The sequence below is a fragment of the Erythrolamprus reginae genome, chromosome 2 (assembly GCF_031021105.1).
Source record: "Erythrolamprus reginae isolate rEryReg1 chromosome 2, rEryReg1.hap1, whole genome shotgun sequence".
Lineage (NCBI taxonomy): Eukaryota > Metazoa > Chordata > Lepidosauria > Squamata > Dipsadidae > Erythrolamprus > Erythrolamprus reginae.
Window position 1 is genome coordinate 18,544,925 of NC_091951.1, and position 21,953 is coordinate 18,566,877.

A 21,953-nucleotide genomic window follows, 5' to 3' on the forward strand; every position below is an offset into this window, starting at 1 on the left:
TTCTGGCATCTTCCCTCCCCCTGGGAGCCCCTTGATCCGGTTCCCCAGAGGTGCCTGGTACCTGGATCCGGATGCTCCTCCAGCCTGACGGAGGCTCTTTCTCTTGATGGGTTGAAGGCTCTTTGGGAAGAAGTTCCAGTCCTGGGATACACGGGAGGTCAACTGAGAGCCTCTTAATAATAATAATAATAATAATAATAATAATAATAATAATAATTATTATTATTATTATTATTATTATTATTATTACTATTATTATTATTATTATTATTTAGATTTGTATGCCGCCCCTCTCCAAAGACTCGGGACGGCTCACAACAATAATAAAAAAACAATATTATAGGGAAACAAATCTAATATTAAAAAAGAAGCATATAAAACCCTATCATACTTAAAAACCAAACAGCACATACATACCAAACATAAAATATAAAGAGCCTGGGGGAAAGGTGTCTCAACTCCCCCATGCCTGGTGGTATAGGTGGGTCTTGAGTAGTTTATGAAAGACCAGGAGGGTGGGGGCAGTTCTAATCTCCGGGGGGAGTTGATTCCAGAGGGCCGGGGCCGCCACAGAGAAGGCTCTTCCCCTGGGACCCGCCAAACGACATTGTTTAGTCGACGGGACCCAAAGAAGGCCACCTCTGTGGGACCTTATCGGTGGCTGGGATTCGTGCGGTAGCAGGCCGTTCCCCAGGTCTGGACACCTGGTTCCCCAGAAGTGGATCCCACTGTAGGACAAGGGAAGAGGTGCCCCTAACTGGGGGGGGGGGATGGAGTTCCCCTCGGAGCTGCTCTTCCTCTGGGTCAGGTCCCCCCCCTCTTCTCCAGCCCCAGAAACGGCAGGAGCCCTTAAAGTCAGTCAAGGAGTAAAGCTGAGGGTGGGAATGGGGGTCCTTGGGGGTCTCTGAGCTTCGGGGCTTCCCTGGAGACGTCTCATGACCCAAACTAGGTAACAGCATCAGGGCAGCAACCACCCACCAACCTCAGGGAGCCCCAAGGACCCTCGGACTCTTTCGGGGCCTTTTGGGGCAACTCTTTCAGGGCAGCTGCAGAGCTTCAACTTCCAGCGTGATCATGCACAGATACACGCACACAATATCACAAAAACACAGAAAGGATTTGAGAGCATGTGGTCCTCGGTGAAAGCAGGAGGGAGGAGAAGAGGCGGGACTTCAAGGAGTAGGCGGAGCCCGAGAGGAAGCCGGAAGGGCCCCCCCACCTCTCCCCTCCCAGTGGTTGACTCTCCACTTTCCTCCAGCTGGCGAGATTCGGCGCTAGATCCCTCTGGAAAGGCTTCTTGATCCCACTCAGGGCAGGAGAAGCTACTCTCCCTCTAGCCTCCAGGCCGTCCTTCCTGCCACAAGATCTTCTCCCCACCAGGAGAAACGGAGCTGCAGATCCTGCTCTTGGGCTTGCCAGGTTTTTCTTGGGGAGATCCTGCTCTGGCGTTGCCTGCAGGCAGTGGATCCTTCCTTTCCCTCCCAGGGGAGCTGCAGAGCTAGTTCTGTCAGACCACGAGGTCTCTGAGCATGCGTTTGAAAAAAAAAAAGTGCAAATTGCCCTCATCACCTCGAGGCTCGACTACTGTAACGCTCTCTATATGGGGCTACCTTTGAAAAATGTTCGGAAACTTCAGATTGTGCAGAATGCAGCTGCGAGAGCAATCAGGGGCTTCCCCAGGTATGCCCGTGTTACACCAACACTCCGCAGTCTGCATTGGTTGCCTATCAGTTTCCGGTCACAATTCAAAGTTTTGGTTATGACCTGTAAAGCCCTTCATGGCATCGGACCAGAATATCTCCAGGACCACCTTCTGCCGCACGAATCCCAGCGACCAGTTAGGTCCCACAGAGTTGGCCTTCTCCGGGTCCCATCAACCAAACAATGTCGTCTGGCAGGACCCAGGGGAAGAGCCTTCTCTGTGGTGGCCCTGACCCTCTGGAACCAGCTCACCCCAGAGATCAGAATTGCCCCCACCCTCTTCGCCTTTTGTAAGCTCCTTAAAACCCACCTCTGTCGTCAGGCATGGGGGAGTTGAGATATTCCTTTCCCCCCAGGCTTATACAATTTATGCATGGTATGTTTGTGTGTATGTTTGATTTTTAATAAGGGTTTTTAGTTATTTTAAATATTAGATTTGTCATATGCTGTTTTATTATTGTTGTTAGCCACCCCGAGTCTAAGGAGAGGGGCAGCATACAAATCAAATCAAATAAATAAATAAATGTGCATTAAAATATTTACTGAGATTTGTAATATGTTATTAACACACCCTGCCCTCTTTGCAATGGGGAGGTTTTGTGGGGAAAGGCAAGACGTTTAAATTAGTTGAAATGAGCCCTGGTGATGGTTCGCTCGCATCCTGCACAAATAGTTATGGACTCCGAGGATGTAGAGAGTGTGGAGGGGAGAGGAAGGTGTCCTGTATTCATTGCACCTGAGAATGACAGTAAAAGTGATGAGGAATCAGGGTCGGAATGACAGCCAAGGCCTTCAGCACTTCCTGCCATAAGTGAGTCGGTACCTACTCTCAGGAATGAGTTAGCATTTCCAGGGCTGAGTGACTCGGGAAGAGGAGGAGGCGCTTATGGATGCTAGGGTTCGGAGGTCATATAAAAGACACAAATGGTTGGCTAGGAGAAGAGTCACTCTTAAGTAGTTCTGCTGGGTAATTGGGTCATGCCCTCAGTCTATTTAAGGGTAAGGCATGCCCTGCTTTGTTGCAGAAAAATAATATTGTTCGTTGAGTGTTCTGCCTGGCCTCTAGCCACCCAAGAGCAAAGTAATAAATCAAACACAAGCTCGTAATAATAAAACAAAAAACTTGCCTTTATATACAGAGGGCTGTACGCCTTTGTGAATGTGAAAGCAATGCTGAGTTATTAGTCCAGAAGGCTAGAGTTACTCAAGTCCACACAGTACTTTCAGCTTGAATGTCAGAAAGTTTACAGAAATCCAAAAACCAAAACGAAACCACGATGCATCAATGCATCAATGTTTCTCTCCAAAGCTCAAATGATAATCTCCCACACAGCTCACTCCAACCTTCTCTTTTTTTAATCAAGGTTGCAGCAGCATCATTAAGTCTTTTTTTTTTTTCCAATTTTTTTATTATTTTTCATAAAAAAGACAAACAAATACAAACAAACAATGAACATAAAGTGGGGGTGTATTTCCCCCGCTTCTTATGAAAGTATAAATTCAAATATAGAAAAAGAATACATATGTGTTAACTATTATAAAAAAAAAAGAAAAGATTAATAAATTTGGGTTGAAGTTTACAAATCTTAATGTGGGTATTAAGGTTAGTATAACATAGTTACCAGAAAGGAAAGATACCTTTAATATAATCCTAATTACTATAATAAAATAGTGTTAAACCTTCAATCTAAACAGTAAGACTAAATTCAACTATTATACTTCAAAAATCTTAATATATTGTTTATACTTATACATACATAGCTATATCATAATCATCAAAAAATCCTTTTAAACTAATATTACTATTGTTATCATCTAGATAAAAACTAATACAGAATAAAGAGAAAGAAAAAACAACCACTAAAAATATATCTTATTTTTTCTTATCTATCCATTTGTAAACGTTATTCCATGTTTCATAAAATTTAGTATCCTCTTGATCGTTTAATCTTCTTGTCATCATATCCATTTCAGCGCAATCTAATATCTTAGCTATAACCTCTTCTTCCTTGGGGATTTCCTCCCCTTTCCAGTTTTGCGCATATATTATTCTAGCCGCAGTTAATATATGTATGATTAAATAAAAAATTTCTTTCTTATAGATCTGGGTTGTGACACCTAATAAATAAAATTCCGGGGTATTATCTATATCTTGTTTTATTATTTCTTTTAATATTTTTTCAATCATCTTCCAATATAGTTTTGCTTTGCTACATGTCCACCATTGATGATAGTAAGTTCCTATATCCTTCTTACATTTCCAACATATTGGGGATGTTTTAGGAAACATTTTTGCTATCCTATTTGGTGGGAGATGCCATCTATAGAACATTTTGATTTGGTTTTCTTTTAAGGAAACTGATTTAGTCATTTTCCAATTATTAATCCAGACTTTCTCCCATGTGTCTATATCTATTTCCTTACCAATATTTCTACACCATCTTATCATAGTATCTTTTAAAGTCAACTCTATATTTTTATGAGCAATAAGTAGTTTATATATTTTCCCTATCATTTTTGTAGAGTTAGTGGTTATTAAGGTAGTTAAAGAATTCTTACTTTTATTAAAAATGTAAAGAGTTTTATCCTTCTGATATCTAGATCGGATCTGGGCATAGTGCCACCAGTCTATTATTATCCCTTCTTCTTGTAGTTCAATTCTAGATTTAAGCTTCATCTGATCATTTAATAGTTCTTTATATCTATAAGTCATTTTCTTGTCCTTTATAGACTTTGGATGCGTTATTGCTTCTAAGGGGGCTAACCAATCTGGGATGCTTAAGAAATGATTCTTCTTTATATCTTTCCATACTTCTAGTAAGTATTTCCTTAATGTATGCCTTTTAAAGTATGAATGGTTTTTGTCCTTATCATACCATAAAAATGCGTGCCATCCAAGCATTAAATCATGTCCTTCTAGTTCGAGTGTTCTTTTATTATCTAAGATTATCCAATCTCTAAGCCATGTTAGTGCGGCGGCCTGATAGTATGATTTCCAATTTGGAAGGCCAAATCCTCCTCTTTCTTTGATATCTTCTAAGCAATTCATTTTTATCCTTGCTTTTTTACCTTGCCATATAAATTTTTTAACTAAGTTGGTTAAAGTTTTTAAAAAGATACCCCCTGGGTTTATTGGTATTGTCTGAAAAAGAAATAAGACCTTGGGTAAAATATTCATCTTAATTGTTGCAATTCTTCCTAAGAAAGATATTTTCAAATTGTTCCAGGTTGCTAAGTCTTTTTTAATTTCTGCTAACAATTTCATATAATTATCATTTTTTAATGTTATTGTTTTCGCTGTTAAATTTATTCCTAAATATTTTACCTTTTTTACAGTCTTTATTCCAGAAATAGTTTCTAATTTAGTTTCTAGTGTTTTGTTCATATTTTTAGTCAAGTAATGTGTTTTGTTTTTGTTTATCTTTAAACCTGCTACGTTTCCATATTGTTCAATGGTTTGTAATAAAGTAGGAACTGTTGTAGTCGGTTCTTCAATTATAAACATTAGATCATCTGCAAAGGCCTGGAGTTTATAGATTTCATCTCCTACGGTTAAACCTTTTATTCTGGGGTCCGCTCTTATTTTAATTAATAAGGTTTCAAGGGTCATAATAAATAACAATGGTGATATAGGACATCCTTGGCGAACTCCCTTATTTATATCAAGTATTGGTAATTGACTGTTATTCAATATTATATTCGTTGTTTGTTTTGAATATATGGTATCTATTAGATTAACAAATTTTGGGCCAAATCTCATTTTATTTAATTGCATTTTTATAAATATCCAATTAACGTTGTCGAAGGCTTTTTGAGCATCCAAAAACATTAAAGATGCCATCTTATCTGGGTGTTGTTCATAGTACTCTAGTATATTTATTACAGTTCTAATATTATTTTTAATTTGTCTCCCTGGAAGAAACCCATTTTGGTCTTGGTGTATTATTCCATTTATAACTCCTTTGAGTCTCTCTGCATAAATGGCAATAAAAATCTTATAGTCTACATTTAATAGTGATATAGGCCTATAATTTTTAATTTTTTCTGGTTCTGTACCCTGTTTATGTATTAAGGTTGTCAGTGATTCTGACCAAGATTTAGGAATTTTTCCGTCAAGTCTACAGGAATTAAAAGTTTCTAACATATGATTTCTTATTGTTTCATTATCTATCTTGTACCATTCTGCAGGTATGGCATCTGGGCCTGTGGCCTTGTTGCTTTTCTGTTTTTTAATTGTTATTAGGAGTTCCTCCATTGTTATTGGTCCATCCATGGTAGCCTGTTGATCTTCTGTTATTTGTGGTAAATTTGAAGCCTCTAAATAATTAAAAACTTCATCTTCAATGACATGATCTTTAGCATATAATTCCTTATAAAAATTATACACAATGTCTGCCTTACCTTCTGTATCGAATTTTATTTTACCATCTTTATCTTCTAATTTTTGGATTAATTTTGATTGACTCTGTTTTCTAAGTTTATACGCTAGCCATCTGCCAGGTTTATTTGCATATTCAAAGTATTGTTGCTTTGCTCTTTTAATCTTTTCAGTTAGTTGGTTTTGTTCTATAACTCTAATTTTATGTTTAATTACGTTTATTTCTGTCTTTAGATCTCTATTCTTAGTATGTTGCTGCGATAAGGATTCTAATTGTTTTAATTCGTTTGTTAATTGTAAATACTCTAATTTCTTTTCCTTATTATATTTTGCTGTATAAGATATTGTTAAACCTCTTATGTACGCTTTAACTGTATCCCATAAGTTCTGTGGAGTAGTATCTGATGTTTTATTAATTTCAAAAAATATTTTTAATTCCTTTTCAATCCAATCCTTATATTTCTTGTCGTTTAATATATACCTGTTCATCCGCCAATTGTTCTGTTTATTATTCATCGTCATATAGACCACTATTGGATTATGATCGGCCCATGTATTAACGTCTATCTCAACTTCTCTTATTTGTTCTGCCACTGTTTTTGGTGCCCATAACATGTCAATTCTCGTCCAAATTTTGTGAGGATTGGAATAAAAGGTAAATTGCCTTTTGAGAGGGTGTCTTTCCCTCCAAATATCGCTTAATAATAGTTCCGCTTTCATTTTTTGAAAAGTACTGGGTAGCAAGTTTCTTCTTGTTTTTTTGCCTTTTCCCCTTTTTTTATTACCTCCCCCTCCTGAGTGGTCTAATTGTCTATTCGCGATAGCATTAAAATCACCTATTATCAATAGATTATCAATAGCTAAATCTGTTATTATTTGGTGTAAATTTTTATAGAATGTCATTTGGTCTTCATTGGGGGCATAAATAGAAACAACCACTAGAGGTCTGGGTTCAATGTCTACTTGTACAATCAATATCCTACCCTCTTTATCCTTATATATTTGTTTGGAATTTATAGAATTCTTGACATACATCACTACACCTCTTTTTTTTTGGTCTGCTAATGCAGCATACATTTTTCCAATTTTGGGATTCAACAGTAATTTTTGGTTATCTTTTTTAATATGAACTTCTTGTAGTATTGCAATCTGAACATTTTGGTTTCTGATTTTGGAAAAAATTTGCTTCCTTTTTCTTGGTTCGTTAAGTCCATTAACATTTACGGAAAAGATTTTCAAGTCTTTATTCGTTGTCATTTAATAGGTTTTTTGGTTTCTCGCTGAGGTTGAACTCTTCTAGAGCCTTGGTCCTGCTCTATTACTTGGGCAGTTGCCCCCAGGTTTTCTTCTTGCTGAATTAGTGATTTTTCCCCTGGTTGCTGTTGAGCTGGTTGTAATTGGACCACTAGTTGCTTACTTGCATGGTCGGAGTGGCCCAAACCACTCTGTTCAAGAAAGAACATAGCTTGATCTACGTTTTCCAGTTTGTACCTTGTAGAGCGCCATGTCAGAGAAAGTCCTTGTGGAATAAGCCAACGGTAAGTGATATTTTCTTTAATCAAGATTTTGGTTAAAAAGTGGTAATCTCTTCTGTTTTCTCTGACACTTCTTGGAACTTGTTTTAATATCTTTATTTCTACTCCATGTCGTTGAGGCGGGGAGTTTCTTGAATAATGAAGTATCTCATCTCGCAACGCCTTTCTTGTAAATTTAATATGTATCTCTCTTGGGAGGTTGTGTCGACGGATATAGCTATTCGAAATTCGGTATACTTCATCGATTTCTTTCTGTAAAGCCATGGGGTCCTCTTGAAGTATACCTCCAATGATTTCCGCCATAGTCGTTTTTAAGTCTTCATCTTTTTCCTCTTTTATATTCTGAAATCGAAGTCCGTACGAAGCTCGTTGCATCTCCAGCTGGATGATAGATTCATCATATCTTTTGTATCTTTCATCAGCTCTCCCTTCAAGATACTCCATTCTTTTCTCATTTTTGTCAGCTTGCTCTTCAACTTTTTTAACTCGGTCATCACTTTCTTGAAGAGTTTGTTGAATCTGCTTTATCTGATCTTTCATCTCGCCCATATCAGCTTTCATTTGAGCCATCTCCACTTTAAATTCTGCCAAGTCAGCTTTTATGGCTTCTCTTTGTTGTGTTGCCTCCTCCTTTATGGCTTCTCTTTGTTGTGTTGCCTCCTCCTTTATGGCCTCTCTTTGTTGAGTGGCATCTTCTTGTGATTTGACCATAAAGTCCTTCAAAGCATTCAAAGTCTCATGAATGGTTGCAATATTGGACTGCATTGTTTTGTCTTTGTCTTTGTCTTTGGTAGACATGGTTAGCACTTGATGCGAAGGAGAAGAATGCGGTGACACTTGTGGAGATAGGGTAGTTGGTGTTGTTTGTTTCTTTGTTGTTTTAACAAAAGTTGAGGTGTGGGACATTATCAAATTAGAATCCACTATTTCAAATTTTAAGGTTAGTTTCAATTTTATATACAGTGAACCCTCGAGTTTCGCGTCCTCAAGGATCGCGAAAGGGCTATTTCGCTAGTTTTCAACCCGGAAGTAAACTCCACCATCTACGCATGCGTGCCCTTCCACGCATGCGTAGATGGTGGAGTTTCCCCGCCGGGCAGAGGCTTCCCTGGGTCTTCCCCCTCTTTCTCTATGTTGCTTCTTCCTCTCTCACACTCTCTTCCTCCCTCTCTCATCTCTTTCTTTCCTTCTCTCTCTTTCTCTATCTCTCCCCCTCTTGCTCTCGAGCGGCCGCCTAGCAGCTGATCTGCTCGGCAGCGCAGCAGCAGCGAGGAGCCGAAGATCTTCGGCTCCTCGCTGGTGCTGCGCTGCCGAGCAGATCAGCTGCTAGGCGGACGAAGGAACCTTCCCTGGGTCTTCCCCGCCCGGATCTTCGGCTCCTCGCTGCAGCCGCGCGCCCCTCGCCTTCGCCTCACCTGGCGGGCGAAGGAGGGCGCAGCTCCGGCCGCTCGCCTCGGAGCCGGTCTGCCTCACTGCCTCCAGTCCCGGCAATTCCCCTCAGCACGCTGCCGGATCCAGCGGGGGAGGGGGGGAAGCGAAGGCGCGGCGATGGGCAAGGGCTGCCAGTGAGCCTTCTCCGTCCCTTTCCTGCTGCACCGGTCTGGGGCCAAGTGGGCGGGGGGCGGCCGGGACCTCGCCTGTCTCCGCCGCCCGCATCGCCCCTCCGGCGGGCCGGCCTCCCCCGCCCGCCTCTGCTGCAGCCGCCACCGCCTCCCCGACTGGCACAAAAGGGCCCCGCCCGCCCCGCCCCGAAGCTTACCTTGCGGCGGGATTCCCTCCCCCCCAAGCCAAAACTAAAAGCCTGTCTCCTGCCGCCCGGTTTAGCCAGGACACGAGCGGCGAAGTGACACCCCCCACCCCAGCACTTTGAATCCCGCCGCAAGGTAAACTTTGGGGCGGGGCGGGCGGGGCCCTTTTGTGCCAGTCGGGGAGGCGGCGGTGGCTGCAGCAGAGGCGGGCGGGGGAGGCCGGCCCGTCGGAGGGGCGATGCGGGCGGCGGAGACAGGCGAGGTCCCGGCCGCCCCCCGCCCGCTTCACCCCGGGGGGCTGAAGGGAGCCGGGCGGGGGCTACTCCCCCAGCCGGTTAACTTGAAGCGCTCGATTAACCGGCTGGGGGAAGGCAGGGCATTTGCCTCCTCTTTCCAGCTGAAGGAAAGGCAGACAACTGCCTTTCCCTCGGTCGCTTCCCGGAGACCGCTTTGGAACATCGCTTTGGGAGAGGGGGCAACTGCTCCCAGTTAAGAAGCAAGAATCCACCCCCTAGCCAAACGGCTTTTTTCGTGTTTAGCGCTCGAACGCCGTGCTAAACAGGAAAAAAGCCATTTGGCTAGGGGGTGGATTCTTGCTTCTTAACCGGGAGCAGTTGCCCCCTCTCCCAAAGCGATGTTCCAAAGCGGTCTCCGGGAATCGACCAAGGGAAAGGCAGTCGCCTGCCTTTCCTTCAGCTCTAAAGAAGCGGCAACTGCCCTGCCTCCCCCAGCCGGTTAACCGAGCGCTTCAAGTTAACCGGCTGGGGGGAGGCAGGGCAGTTGCCGCTTCTTTAGAGCTGAAGGAAAGGCACGGCGTTCGAGCGCTAAACACGAAAAAAGCCGTTTGGCTAGGGGGTGGAAGTGAAAGTGAAATGCCGCTCGTAGCAGCTGCTAGAGCCGCCGGCATTTCACTTTCCCTCCCAGGCAAAAAGATGCCGGCATTCTGGGCTGATGGGGCCGGACTTCCCAGGCGGAAGGCGTGCCCCTCTCCCCGGCATCTTTTTGCCTGGGAGGGAAAGTGAAATGCCGGCGGCTCTAGCAGCTGCTACGAGCGGCATTTCACTTTCCCTCCCAGGCAAAAAGATGCGGGGAGAGGGGCACGCCTTCCGCCTGGGAAGTCCGACCCCATCAGCCCAGAATGCCGGCATCTTTTTGCCTGGGAGGGAAGGTGAAATGCCGCTCGTAGCGTGGGCGGGCGCGCGCGCGGGGACCCCAGCTTCGCTTCCCAGCTGGGAAGCGGCCCCAGCAATGGCGTGGGCGGGCGGCGCGCGCGCAGGGAAACCCCAGGCGCGCGAGCAACGGGCTGGCCGGGCGAAGGGCGGTGGAAGTAAAAACACCATCTGCGCATGTGCAGATGATGTTTTTACTTCCGCACCGCTACTTCGCGAAAAATCGATCATCGCTTGGGGTCCTGGAACGGAACCCTCGCGATGATCGAGGGTTCACTGTATAGTGAAAAGGAAAAGAAATTACTATAAATTCCAAATCTATTCAATATATTTTGTTTCCCTTATAATATGACTATACCAATTCAATAGCAATTCAATTCATAACAAAGTTCAAAAGAAGAAGAGAAAAAAGAAATATTATTATTTAGAGCCACAAGGAAGAAAAAACAAGTATTAGCCTTTTCAAGTAAAAGGAGGACAGAAAATGAAAGAAGAGAAGGAATATCAACTGTATATAGAAGACAAAAGAAAGAGAAGAAAAAAAAAGTTTTTTGGAAGAAAAGACTTTAGGAGGAGGGAAGAAAAAAAGAAAAGGGGAAAAAGTGAAGTAAAAAGAATTGTTCAAAAAGAAAAAGAAGGAGGGTGGTATTTTAGTTCAACTATTTAGAATAGAGCAGGAACCCAAGGTTTTAACAATGCATATAGTTCAAACCAAACTTCTTCTAGTAATAAAAATGTAAGGAAGAAAGTCAAAGAAAAATCAGGGAAAAAACCAGATAATTATTCAAAGACACAATAACAGTATTGTATACTTTAGTTCTTCTTATAAATCCTGTAATTTTGCTAGGAAGTAGAAATGAAGATCCAAATCTCAAAGGGTAAAGTTATATTTGATTTCAATTCAAAATTCAAGGAATAAAGCAATTCCAAAGCTTGCTTGTGTTCAAGATGGAGTCAGTTTATTTTCCAAATTCAAGACAGGAGCAAAGAACAAAGAAAGAGATCCCAAGATGGAGTCAAGTTAATTTTCGTGCAGCAGGCAGATGTTAAACCAAAGAGTTCTCAGCAAATAATCCAAAAGGTGTCAGCAATAATCCAAAAGGTGTCAGCAAATAGTCCAAAAGGCTCAGCAAGTATTCCAAATAGGTTAATCCAACAATAAGTAATCCAAGAAAAAAGTAATTTCAATCTCTTCTAGGTTCCATTTAATTCATGATTATTAAGTTATTCATGTTGTGAAAATAGGCAGCAAGAAAGAAAAAAAAAAGGCAGCAAGACTGTGTTCCTCCGCTTCAAAAATTAAGTCCAGAAGATTATGATTTTAAAAGTCTATCAAGAACAGATTCTGTTCATCACTAGAAATTTTCTTTAGCAGTTAAAATTTTCTAAATAGTCATATCAAATTTAAACTATTTTGTTAAAGCATAAAGTCAGAAAATTATTTTGTAGATTCCCAAGCTCACGTTCAAAATGGAAAAGTAAAAGTGAAGGAAAAAAAATTAGGTCCGGCTGTTATTTGCGGATGGGTTTAAACAAGAAAAAACTTTCACTTTCGCCCTGGAAAAAAAAACTTTTACTTAAAAGTTTTACGATCTTCTGACTTAAAAACGAAACAGAATGGAGATTTTTACCTTAAGTCCTTTCTCTGCTATATTCTTTTTCTATGTAGATGTAGATATTTTTACTTTCGCTTCTTTGCTTTTATTCTTCCCGCTGAGTGAGGGGAGAAAGCGCTGGCCGGTCCTCTTAAGCAAAGAGGAGCGGTTCTCCCGTCTCCGAAGCTGCGGGGCGAACCGCTGCCTCTGGAGTCCTGGCGATGGGTCCTCGGGCAGAGGAGAGCCCCCTGTTCATGGATCGGGCCATCCGGGCCCGATCCGATCGCAATTGCGACCTTCGGAGGGGGTAGAAGAGATTCGCCTGGCAGAGCCCTGCCAGACACGTCTCGCCGCGATCTCCACCAAACCGGAAGCCCATCATTAAGTCTTATCAGCTGTGTTTTATCATTTGTTTCTGCGCTTGCGCAGCTGCTCTTGCCTTCCCAACATTCTCCGTACCCAAGCATTCCGAATAGGGCTACTCATTAATTCTTCCCCTTCTGATTCCGAGGAACCTCTGGCTGGAGGGCTGGCTGAATCCATTCCCGTCTCTGCCTCTGTTGTCCCTTCCTGTTCCCTGTCTCTCCCTGTCTCTGCTTCTGATTCCCTGTCTGACTCATCTGACCCATTCTGCAGCCAAACTGGTCTTCTATAAAAAGACAACTCCCACTGCTCTTCGTCAAAATCAGCCACCACAGGAGGTGGCCTGAAGCCAACCACAACCTTGAGGAATCATCTCATCTTGACTCTTGCATTCAGTTTGGATTTTAAAAGGGGACCTTCTTGGCTTTACTAATGAGCTTCGGTGCTCCAGTTAATTCCCCTGAGATCTCTGGTTACAGCTGGCAATTATTACCATGTTTATCTTCGCTCTGGGATTTTAGCAAACTCATAGCACTTTGGTAGATTTGCTTCTCTCTTGGAAAGGACTCTTAAAAGACTTTTACAACATTGGAACTTTTAAATTTTTTATTATTTTATTAAATTTATTTATTTATTTATTAGATTTGTATGCCGCCCCTCTCCGTAGACTCGGGGCGGCTCACAACACAATAAAACAGTTCATAACAAATCTAATAATTTAAAATTTAAAATATTTTAAATTATTAAGCAGACATACGTACAAACAAACATACCATACATAAACTGTATAGGCCCGGGGGAGATATTTCAATTCCCCCATGCCTGACGACAAAGGTGGGTTTTGAGGAGTTTACGAAAGGTGAGGAGGGTGGGGGCAGTTCTAATCTCTGGGGAGAGCGGGTTCCAGAGAGTCGGGGCCGCCACAGAGAAGGCTCTTCCCCTGGGGCCCGCCAAACGACATTGTTTAGTTGACGGGACCCGGAGAAGGCCCACGCTGGGATTCGTGCGGCAGAAGACGGTCTCGGAGATATTCTGGTCCGATGCCATGAAGGGCTTTATAGGTCATAACCAACACTTTGAATTGTGACCGGAAACTGATCGGCAACCAATGCAGACTGCGGAGTATTGGTGTAACATGGGCATATTTGGGGAAGCCCATGACTGCTCTCGCAGCTGCATTCTGCACGATCTGAAGTTTCCATATTATATTATATTATATTATCTGACAGCACTAGGACAAAACAAGCTTGTTTTTTCTTACCCCGCAAAGGAGCTCCTATTTCTTTGAGCTCTGTCTCAAAGGGCCAAACATACAATCCTTTGTTTTTATGCTAATCTTTTCTTTACTTCTGCTTTAAAAAGCTTTGTATTTTCCTTGTTTTGCCCAGAAGAGGCTGAGATGTGGGGGCTCCTCCTTAGTAGACTTTTTCCAAAGCACAAAGGAAGTTTTGAGAGGGGTGGGGTCTTGGGAGGAGCTGCTGGAAGAAGCTGATGGCCAGAAGTCTCACTTGAATAATTGTAAATAAATTCATGAAAAGCCTAACTGGAATCTTCCTGGCCTTGCAGCCTCCAAAAAGAGCAGGAAAGAGCTGCCCTCTTCACCCACGCTCTGCCCCATCTGATCTCTCTCATCTTCCACTTAGTTTTCCTTCACACAACTATGCTTTGGTCCCTGTTGGACTTCAGCCTGCTGGTTTCTTCCACTTTGTCTTATTAAAACATTTTTGAATTACAATTCAATCTTCATTATGTTGTATCCTCATCCAGTAATCCTATTTTCTCCTCCCTCTTCCACTTCATTTACAGATCATGTTCAATGTCACTCTCTGCATCTGAGCCTTTTTCCTTTCTCTTTGCAGGAGACCAGTGAGGATGTGGCCGTGATCTTCACAGAGGAGAAAGAGACGTTCCTGGATTGGGATCCACCAACCTTTGACCAGACTCCATTCCAGAGAATTTGGAAATCGTGGCCTGGATGGAGAAGCAGCTTCCTGCACAAAGAGCCAATCCATTAAGGAGAAACCAAATTGGTCAGCAGTGAGGGTCATGCCTGGCCTTGAGCCAGAGGCCTTTTCATTGTAACTTCAAAGGTGAGTAAACAAATCTTGGTTAAATCTTGCTTTGCAGAACAAGCTTCCATTTTTAAGTCTTTATTTGACAAATGAGCAATGCAGAAAAATTGGGTCATGCTCCCAAAGTGCTGGGTGAGGGCATAATGTAGTTCCATTGAGGATTATACATTGAATGCGGTTGGGCAGCCAGTTATGAATCCATCAGGTGGTCATGCTATACTACATTTCTTCAGCCTGCACCTGTTGGTTTCTCATTAGATAGCAGGTTGTTTTGGCTAGATTTTATTTATTTATTTATTTATTTTATTTTATTTTATTTTATTTTTTTATTTGTTATACAAATATAGTATTGTATTGTAATATGTTTAACACAATATAAGTATAAAGTACAGATAGAAAAGATAAAAAAGACATTAGGACAGGAACGGTGTTGTGGTTAGCTCTGGCCCAGCTCCTGCCCCAAGGACTGTGGATGTGGGGGAAACATCCACATGCTGTAGGCCTGTTTTGCCCCCCCCCGGGTGGAATCTGCTGATGAAGGCTCCTCTGACCAAGAAGACATGAGTGACAGGGAGGAGGAGAGTGGGGCAGACAGCTCAGAAGGAGATAAATTATCTAGCTCCTCCTTGGATTCAGAACAAGAGTTAATGATACAGCCACACATGCGGAGAGCGATGCATAGGCAGCAACAACTGAGGGATTATTATCAAAGAAAATGAGGCCACCTGTGGTTGGGTGGGGCTGTGGTAATTAGTGAGGCTGCTATAAATAGCAGCCTGTGGGTTTGGCCATTGTGGAGGATTATCTGATCGTTGTGTTTCATGACTGCTTTGCTGACTTTGACCTTTTGAGTGCTGATTTCCCCCCGCTTTGAACCTAAACCAGAGCAAAGTGTGTTTCACTTTGTGAAAGAAGAAGGACTGTGAATTGCCTCACAGCTGCAAGCTAAGTATCACAGAACTGATAAGGGACTTGTACAAATTACCAGTTTGTTTGGAGACGAGTGCTCTTTGCTATACCAAAAGAGGGCTTAGGTTAAGTGAATTTTCATTATAAAGAACATTTTTTGAATTTTCAAACGTGTGTGTGTCTGAAATTTGTACCTGTGAATTTTCGAGAGGACTCTACCAGAGAGCCCGACAGAACAAACGGTAGGCACAAAGGTGCACTTATGCACACCCCTTACAAACCTCTTAGAAAAGGGGAGAGGTCTATTGTAGATAATGTAAGGTTGAAGATTTTGGGATCGGGGGAAGAAACAACAGAGTCCGGTAGTGAATTCCAGGCGTTGACCACTCTATTGCTGAAACCGTATTTTCTGCAGTCTAGTTTGAAGCGATTTACATTTAGTTTGCATCTATTGCATGCTCTTGTGTTGTTGTTGTTAAAGGTGAAGTAGGTCGCTAACAGGGAGTACATTGTGATGTGTGATTTTATGAACAACAGTTAGCATTCCATTCTTCACCTGACCTCCCCAAGCTGTGTGGCAACTAGAGAAATGGAAGATGGCTGCAGAAGGCTCGATCCGTTTTAGAGTTGACACACTGCTTCACTGAAGAACCAAGGTTCCAGTCCCAAAGATGATTATGATTTGATTTGATTTGATTTGATTTGATTTGATTTGATTTGATTTGATTTGTATGCTGCCCCTCTCCGCAGACTCGGGGCGGCTAACAACAGCAATAAAACAGTATGTAACAAAACCCAATACTAAAAACAGTTAAAAACCCATTATATAAAAACCAATCATACATACAGACATACCATGCATAAAATTGTAAAGGCCTAGGGGGAAGTGTATCTCAGTTCCCCCATGCCTGGCGGCAGAGGTGGGTTTTAAGCAGCTTTCGAAAGGCAAGGAGGGTGGGGGCAATTCTAATCTCTGGGGGGAGTTGGTTCCAGAGGGCCAGGGCCACCACAGAGAAGGCTCTTCCTCTGGGTCCCGCCAAGCGACATTGTTTGGTTGACGGGACTCGGAGAAGACCCACTCTGTGGCACCTAACTGGTCGCTGGGATTTGTGCAGCAGAAGGCGGTCCCTGAGGTAATCTGGTCCGGTGCCATGAAGGGCTTTATAGGTCATAACCAACACTTTGAATTGTGACCGGAAACTGATCGACAACCAATGCAGACTGCAGAGTGTTGGAGAAGCCCATGATTGCTCTCGCAGCTGCATTCTGCACGATCTGAAATTTCCCGAACACTTTTCAGAGGTAGCCCCATGTAGAGAGCATTACAGTAGTCAAGCCTCGAGGTGATGAGGGCATGAGTGACTGTGAGCAGTGAGTCCCGGTCCAAATAGGGCCGCAACTGGTGCACCAGGTGGATCTGGGCAAAGGCCCCCCTCGCCACAGCTGAAAGATGGTTCTCTAATATTAGCTGTGGATCGAGGAGGACGCCCAAGTTGCGAACCCTCTCTGAGGGGGTCAATGATTCTTCCCCCAGGGTGAGACAGATGGAATTGTCCTTCTTGGGAGGCAAGACCCACAGCCACTCCGTCTTGTCTGGGTTGAGTTTGAGTTTGTTGACACCCATCCAGGCCCCAACAGATTATAAGTTGAGGACATCTCTCTTGCAGATTCATTGTAGGGGCTCCATCGCTTTGCTTCAGATGTATTGAGCACTCTTGCACAGGTTGTCAAACTTTAAGCCACTCAAGGTCCCTGCCAAGGCTAAGATTTTATGATTCTCTGCGTGTTTCAGAAGGAAATCTAACTCTTCACTTCTTTCTCCTTCTAATAGGGCATAAAAGATTGTGACCAAAGATTTACTTGCAGGCCAACTATCAACAGTTAACAGAAACTCAACATAAGGTTGCAACTGCCATAAGGGATGGAGCTTGGGAAACTCTTGGATCCTCCATCGGACACATGCAGCCCCTCGAAAAACCATAAAACAACCCATGAATGCTCAGAGTGTGGGAAATCCTTTGCTTGCAAGTCCCTCCTTTTGACCCACAGGACGGTCCATATGGGAAGTGAATCCATTCAAGGTTTGGAGAGTGAGAATTCCAACTCTGGAAATGAAGCAAAAGTTCTCATAAGCTCCTCCAGACTAAAACCTTATAAATGTGAAGAATGTGACTTACTGTTTGGTCAAAAGTCCCACCTTCTTACACATCAGAAAATCCACACCGGAGAGAAACCTTATCAATGCCTGGAATGTGGGAAATTTTTCCGTGAAAAAGCCATTCTCAGAAAGCACGCGAGAATTCACACGGGGGAGAAACCTTACCAGTGTTATGAATGTGGGAAGAGCTTTTCTCATATTTCAAATCTTTGGCGCCATGGGCAGATCCACGCAGGGATAAAACCTTACAAATGCTTCGAGTGCGGGAAATGTTTCAACGACACTTCGTCTCTTCATAACCATGAGAAAACACACACAGGGGAGAAGAACGAAAAGTGCCTCGAATGCGGGAAATGTTTTATCTTGAAATCAACCCTGGTGCAACACCAGAAACGTCACACTGGAGAGAGACCCTATCAATGCCCAGAATGTGAGATTCGGTTTATGCATTCTGGTGAACTTAAGAGACACTTGATGCGGCACAAAGGAGAGAAACCCCATCAATGCAGGGAGTGCGCGAACAGTTTTGTTACACGGAAAGAGCTTCAGCTTCATGAGAGAATCCACACGGCAGAGAAACCATATCAATGCAATGAATGCGAAGAATTTTATCGTACCTCGTCGGCCCTTAGAAGTCATGTGAAAATTCACACAGGGGGGAAAAACTACAAATGTTCAGACTGTGGGAAAGCATTTGCTGGTTCATCTGCCCTTAGAGTTCACAGCCGAACCCATACGGGAGAGAAGCCCCATAAATGCTCGGAATGTGATAAATGTTTTTCTCAGAAGGAATCTCTTTTGATGCATCAGCGAATCCACACGGGAGAGAAACCGTATAAATGCCTGGAGTGCGGGAAATGTTTTACCCGGAAAGCAAACCTGCTGCGGCATCAGAGAATTCACACTGGGGAGAGACCCTATAAATGCCCTGAGTGCGAGATGCGATTTATACATTCTGCTGAACTGAAGAGACACCAGGCGAGGCACAAGGGGGAGAAACCCTATGGGTGCGGGGAGTGCGAAAGCAGTTTTATTACACGACAAGAGCTGCAGCTTCACGAGAGAATCCACACGGGGGAGAAGCCATTCAAATGTGAGGAGTGTGGGGTATGCTTCTCCCGAAAACCGAACCTTGCAAGGCATCAGAGGCTCCACAGAGGAGAGAAGCCCTACAGATGCGTTGAATGTGGGAAATGTTTTGCTCAAAAGGTGGAGCTTCGGAAACATTATAAATCCCACAAGAGAGAAGCCCTACCAATGCAATAAACGTGGAGGATCCTACAAAAGCAAATCAACCCTTAGTAGTCAGGTGAAAATTCACACAGGGGGGGGGGAAAGTACAAATGTTTGTGTCGTGATTGGGCCTGGGCCAGCTGTTGCTCCCACAGACGGGAGAGACGCGGCACACTGAATACGAAAGCCTGGCTGACAGCCAGGAAGACGTGGCAGACAGCCAGGAGGACGAGGCCACTGGTACGCAGGATTCAGCAGACAGCCCAGGGGATTTGGCATACAGTCCCTCAGACAGTCTTTCGTCTTTGGATTCGTCTGCAGATCAATATATTGATCTGCATAGCAGAAGAGCTATGCAAAGAAGGGATCACTTTAAGGAGTATTACAAGTCATCATAGGAGCACCTGGGCTGGGTGTGGTTCTTATACTGAGGGCTGGGTGTGGTTCCCTTAATGAGGGCTAAAGGGATAAAAGGGAACAGAGGCCCAAGGCAAACTGTGGCTATTTATCTGTGTTATTTTGTGGTTCCTGCTCTGAAGTTTCTGTGTCCATGCCGTTGGAGTTTTCAACCCAGCTTTTTCAGACAAGTGGGAGGTGAAAACTCTGGGACTTGCTGTTTGCTCCAAAGATTCAAAAGGACTCCTGAAACGTCTTTGCTCATTCCAGGTTGTCTCTGTTTGTTTTCTCCTGTGTTTTTGTATGCGGCTGAAGTAAGCCTTGCACTATCATTGTTTTCGGACACTAAGGACTGTTTTGAGTAACCCTTTTTTGTTTATTTAATACAAGTTTGCTGATTAGCAGAGCACGTGTGTGTTTGATTTCTTTTCCTTGGACTGTTACGCATTGCCTGAGCCAGTCAGGCAGAACAGTTTGGATTGTGGGAGAGCATTTGTTCATTCAAGTTCCTTTAGAAGCCACAGCCGAATCCATACAGGAGAGGAACCTTACAAATGCTCAGAGTGTGGGAAATGTTTTTCTCATAAAGATTATCTTGTGATGCATCAGTGAATCCACGCTCGAGAGAAAACGTATAAATGTCTCGAGTGTGGAAAATGTTTTGCCCGTCCTTCAGCACAGACATCATACAGAAAAGTGGCCTTACAAGTGTGCAGAGTGCGAGAAATCTTGTCCTAGTAAATCAAAATTTAAAGTGCATCAGAAAGTCCATAGCAGAGATAAACCACAGCAGAGATAAATAAGGAATAACTTTCTGACAGTGAGAGTGATCAACCAATGGAACGGCTTTCCTGTGGAGGTGGTGAAGGCTCCAAAACTAGAGGTTGAATTGCCATTCGTCTGGGGTGGTATAAGGTATATACAATAGGGCAGTGTTTTTCAACCAGTGTGCTGCGAGACATGGTCAGGTGTGCCGAAAAGAAGGAAGCTCAGGTTCCGGTCTCGCAACTTTTTGCTGAGAGAGAGAGTGAGAGAGAGAGAGAGAGAAAGAGAGAGAGAAAGCAAGAGAGAGAGAGAAAGAGTGAGAGAGAGAGAGAAAGAGAGAGAAAGAAAAGAGAGAAAGCAAGAGAGAGAGAGAGAAAAGGAGAGGAAGGGAGAGAGAGAGAGAGAGAAATGAGCAAAAAGGGGAGGAAAAAAGAGAAATGAGAAAATGATTAAGACACAGAATGAGAGGAAAGTTAGAGAAACAAGAGAGAGAGGTGACTCTTGATTTAAAGCATATGATAAAAAGCACCCAAAGAATAAGAGAAAAAACCCCCAGCCCTCACCTGTTTTTGGAAATGGTTCAAGAATGTGTATACTGTACATACACACACAAGGGTGGGGAGGAGACAGGGATGGAAAAAGAGAGGAGAGTGTCTTAGGGTGTCATTTTGTGTCATTTTGGTTGGTGGTGTGCCCCAGGATTTAAATGTAAAAAATGTGCCGCGGCTCAAAAAAGGTTGAAAATCACTGCAATAGGGTATATAGGGTATATGCAACCTCCTGCACTAGCAGGGGGTTGCACTAGAAGATCTACAAAGTCCCTTCCAACTCTAATAATAAATAAATAAAATAAACCCCTCAGTTGTGAATAACATTTGAAACTTTAAAAAAAAACTTCCTGTAATTCACCCAGAACTTTGCAAAGCAACAGAAGGCAAATCCTAACAATATTTGGCCTGGGGGAAATGTATTTGCTAGTGAAGCAATCTCAGAGAGAGTACACAATAATTGGAAAAGGCCGCAAATATTGGGACCATGAGGATGTTTTGCTCACAAAGCAGCATTAGTGACTTGGCAGAGCCATTACACAAAAGGATGTATAAATATGTAGGGAGTATATATAATGTTTTGCAGTGTAGGAGAAATTCTTGATTCTGGGAATGAATTCCCGGTAATAAGTTGTTCCATTTGTAAGTCAAGGCACCCAGATATTTTTGTAAATTCTTACTGGACTTTGTTGATGAATAAGAACTTAATATTTGGAGATGAGAAAATGGGGCGAGGGTGGAATGAAGATGCATCTGCTGGTTCATTTTGGGATAAAGTGTTGGTGTTGAATTTGCTGCTGAAGATAAAAGAGTTCTTGTTATCTTTTTTGGAGGGATTTTTTCTCTCTTTTTCTTACATGGTTTTTTTCATACGTCCACACACATACATATGCCATATTTACAGACACTGTACGTAGCTGTATTAAGCTTCTTTCTTTGACCTGTGAATATAGCTCTTAATAAAATTCTTGTTCGAAATCATCCAGAGGCCTCTTTTCAGGACACGAACTGGGAGTTCAAAAAAGTCAAGATGGCAGGAAACGTTTCTTCTCTTCTTTCTTTAATATATTCTATTCAAATATATCCTCTATAACAGTGGTTCTCAACCTTGGGGTCGGGACCAGTGTTCCCTCTAATTTTTTTTGGGGTGGGCGGAAAAGTATAGTGTCTGAGCGGCAGTCCCTTTGGGACTGGACGGCACAAAAATAATAAATAAATAAATAAATAAAAAATAAACAAACAAACAAATAAATAAAAAACCCACCCTGTTTTGCTTCAGAGAATTTCAAAATAAAATACTGTACTGTGTGTCTATAACAGTGAGCTCATAATAAGGCAACTCTATCAATATCAAAATGCCACTTAAATAGTTGAGCTAGTTTC

At 42.9% G+C, this 21,953-nt stretch overlaps 1 protein-coding gene across 4 annotated transcripts in view; it reads left to right on the forward strand.

The window, feature by feature from the left end:
- Window positions 1-19,661, forward strand: part of LOC139159832 (zinc finger protein 665-like) — a 161,432-nt gene extending 141,771 nt beyond the window's left edge. For all 4 annotated transcript variants that reach the window (XM_070737248.1, XM_070737247.1, XM_070737249.1 and 1 more), the window contains 2 exons: window positions 14,349-14,579; window positions 17,302-19,661. In XM_070737248.1, coding sequence (XP_070593349.1) covers window positions 17,392-18,894 — 1,503 coding nt within the window. In that variant the 5' untranslated portion in view covers window positions 14,349-14,579; window positions 17,302-17,391 and the 3' untranslated portion in view covers window positions 18,895-19,661. The remainder of the gene's footprint in view (window positions 1-14,348; window positions 14,580-17,301) is intronic.
- Window positions 19,662-21,953: the final 2,292 nt, after the last annotated feature.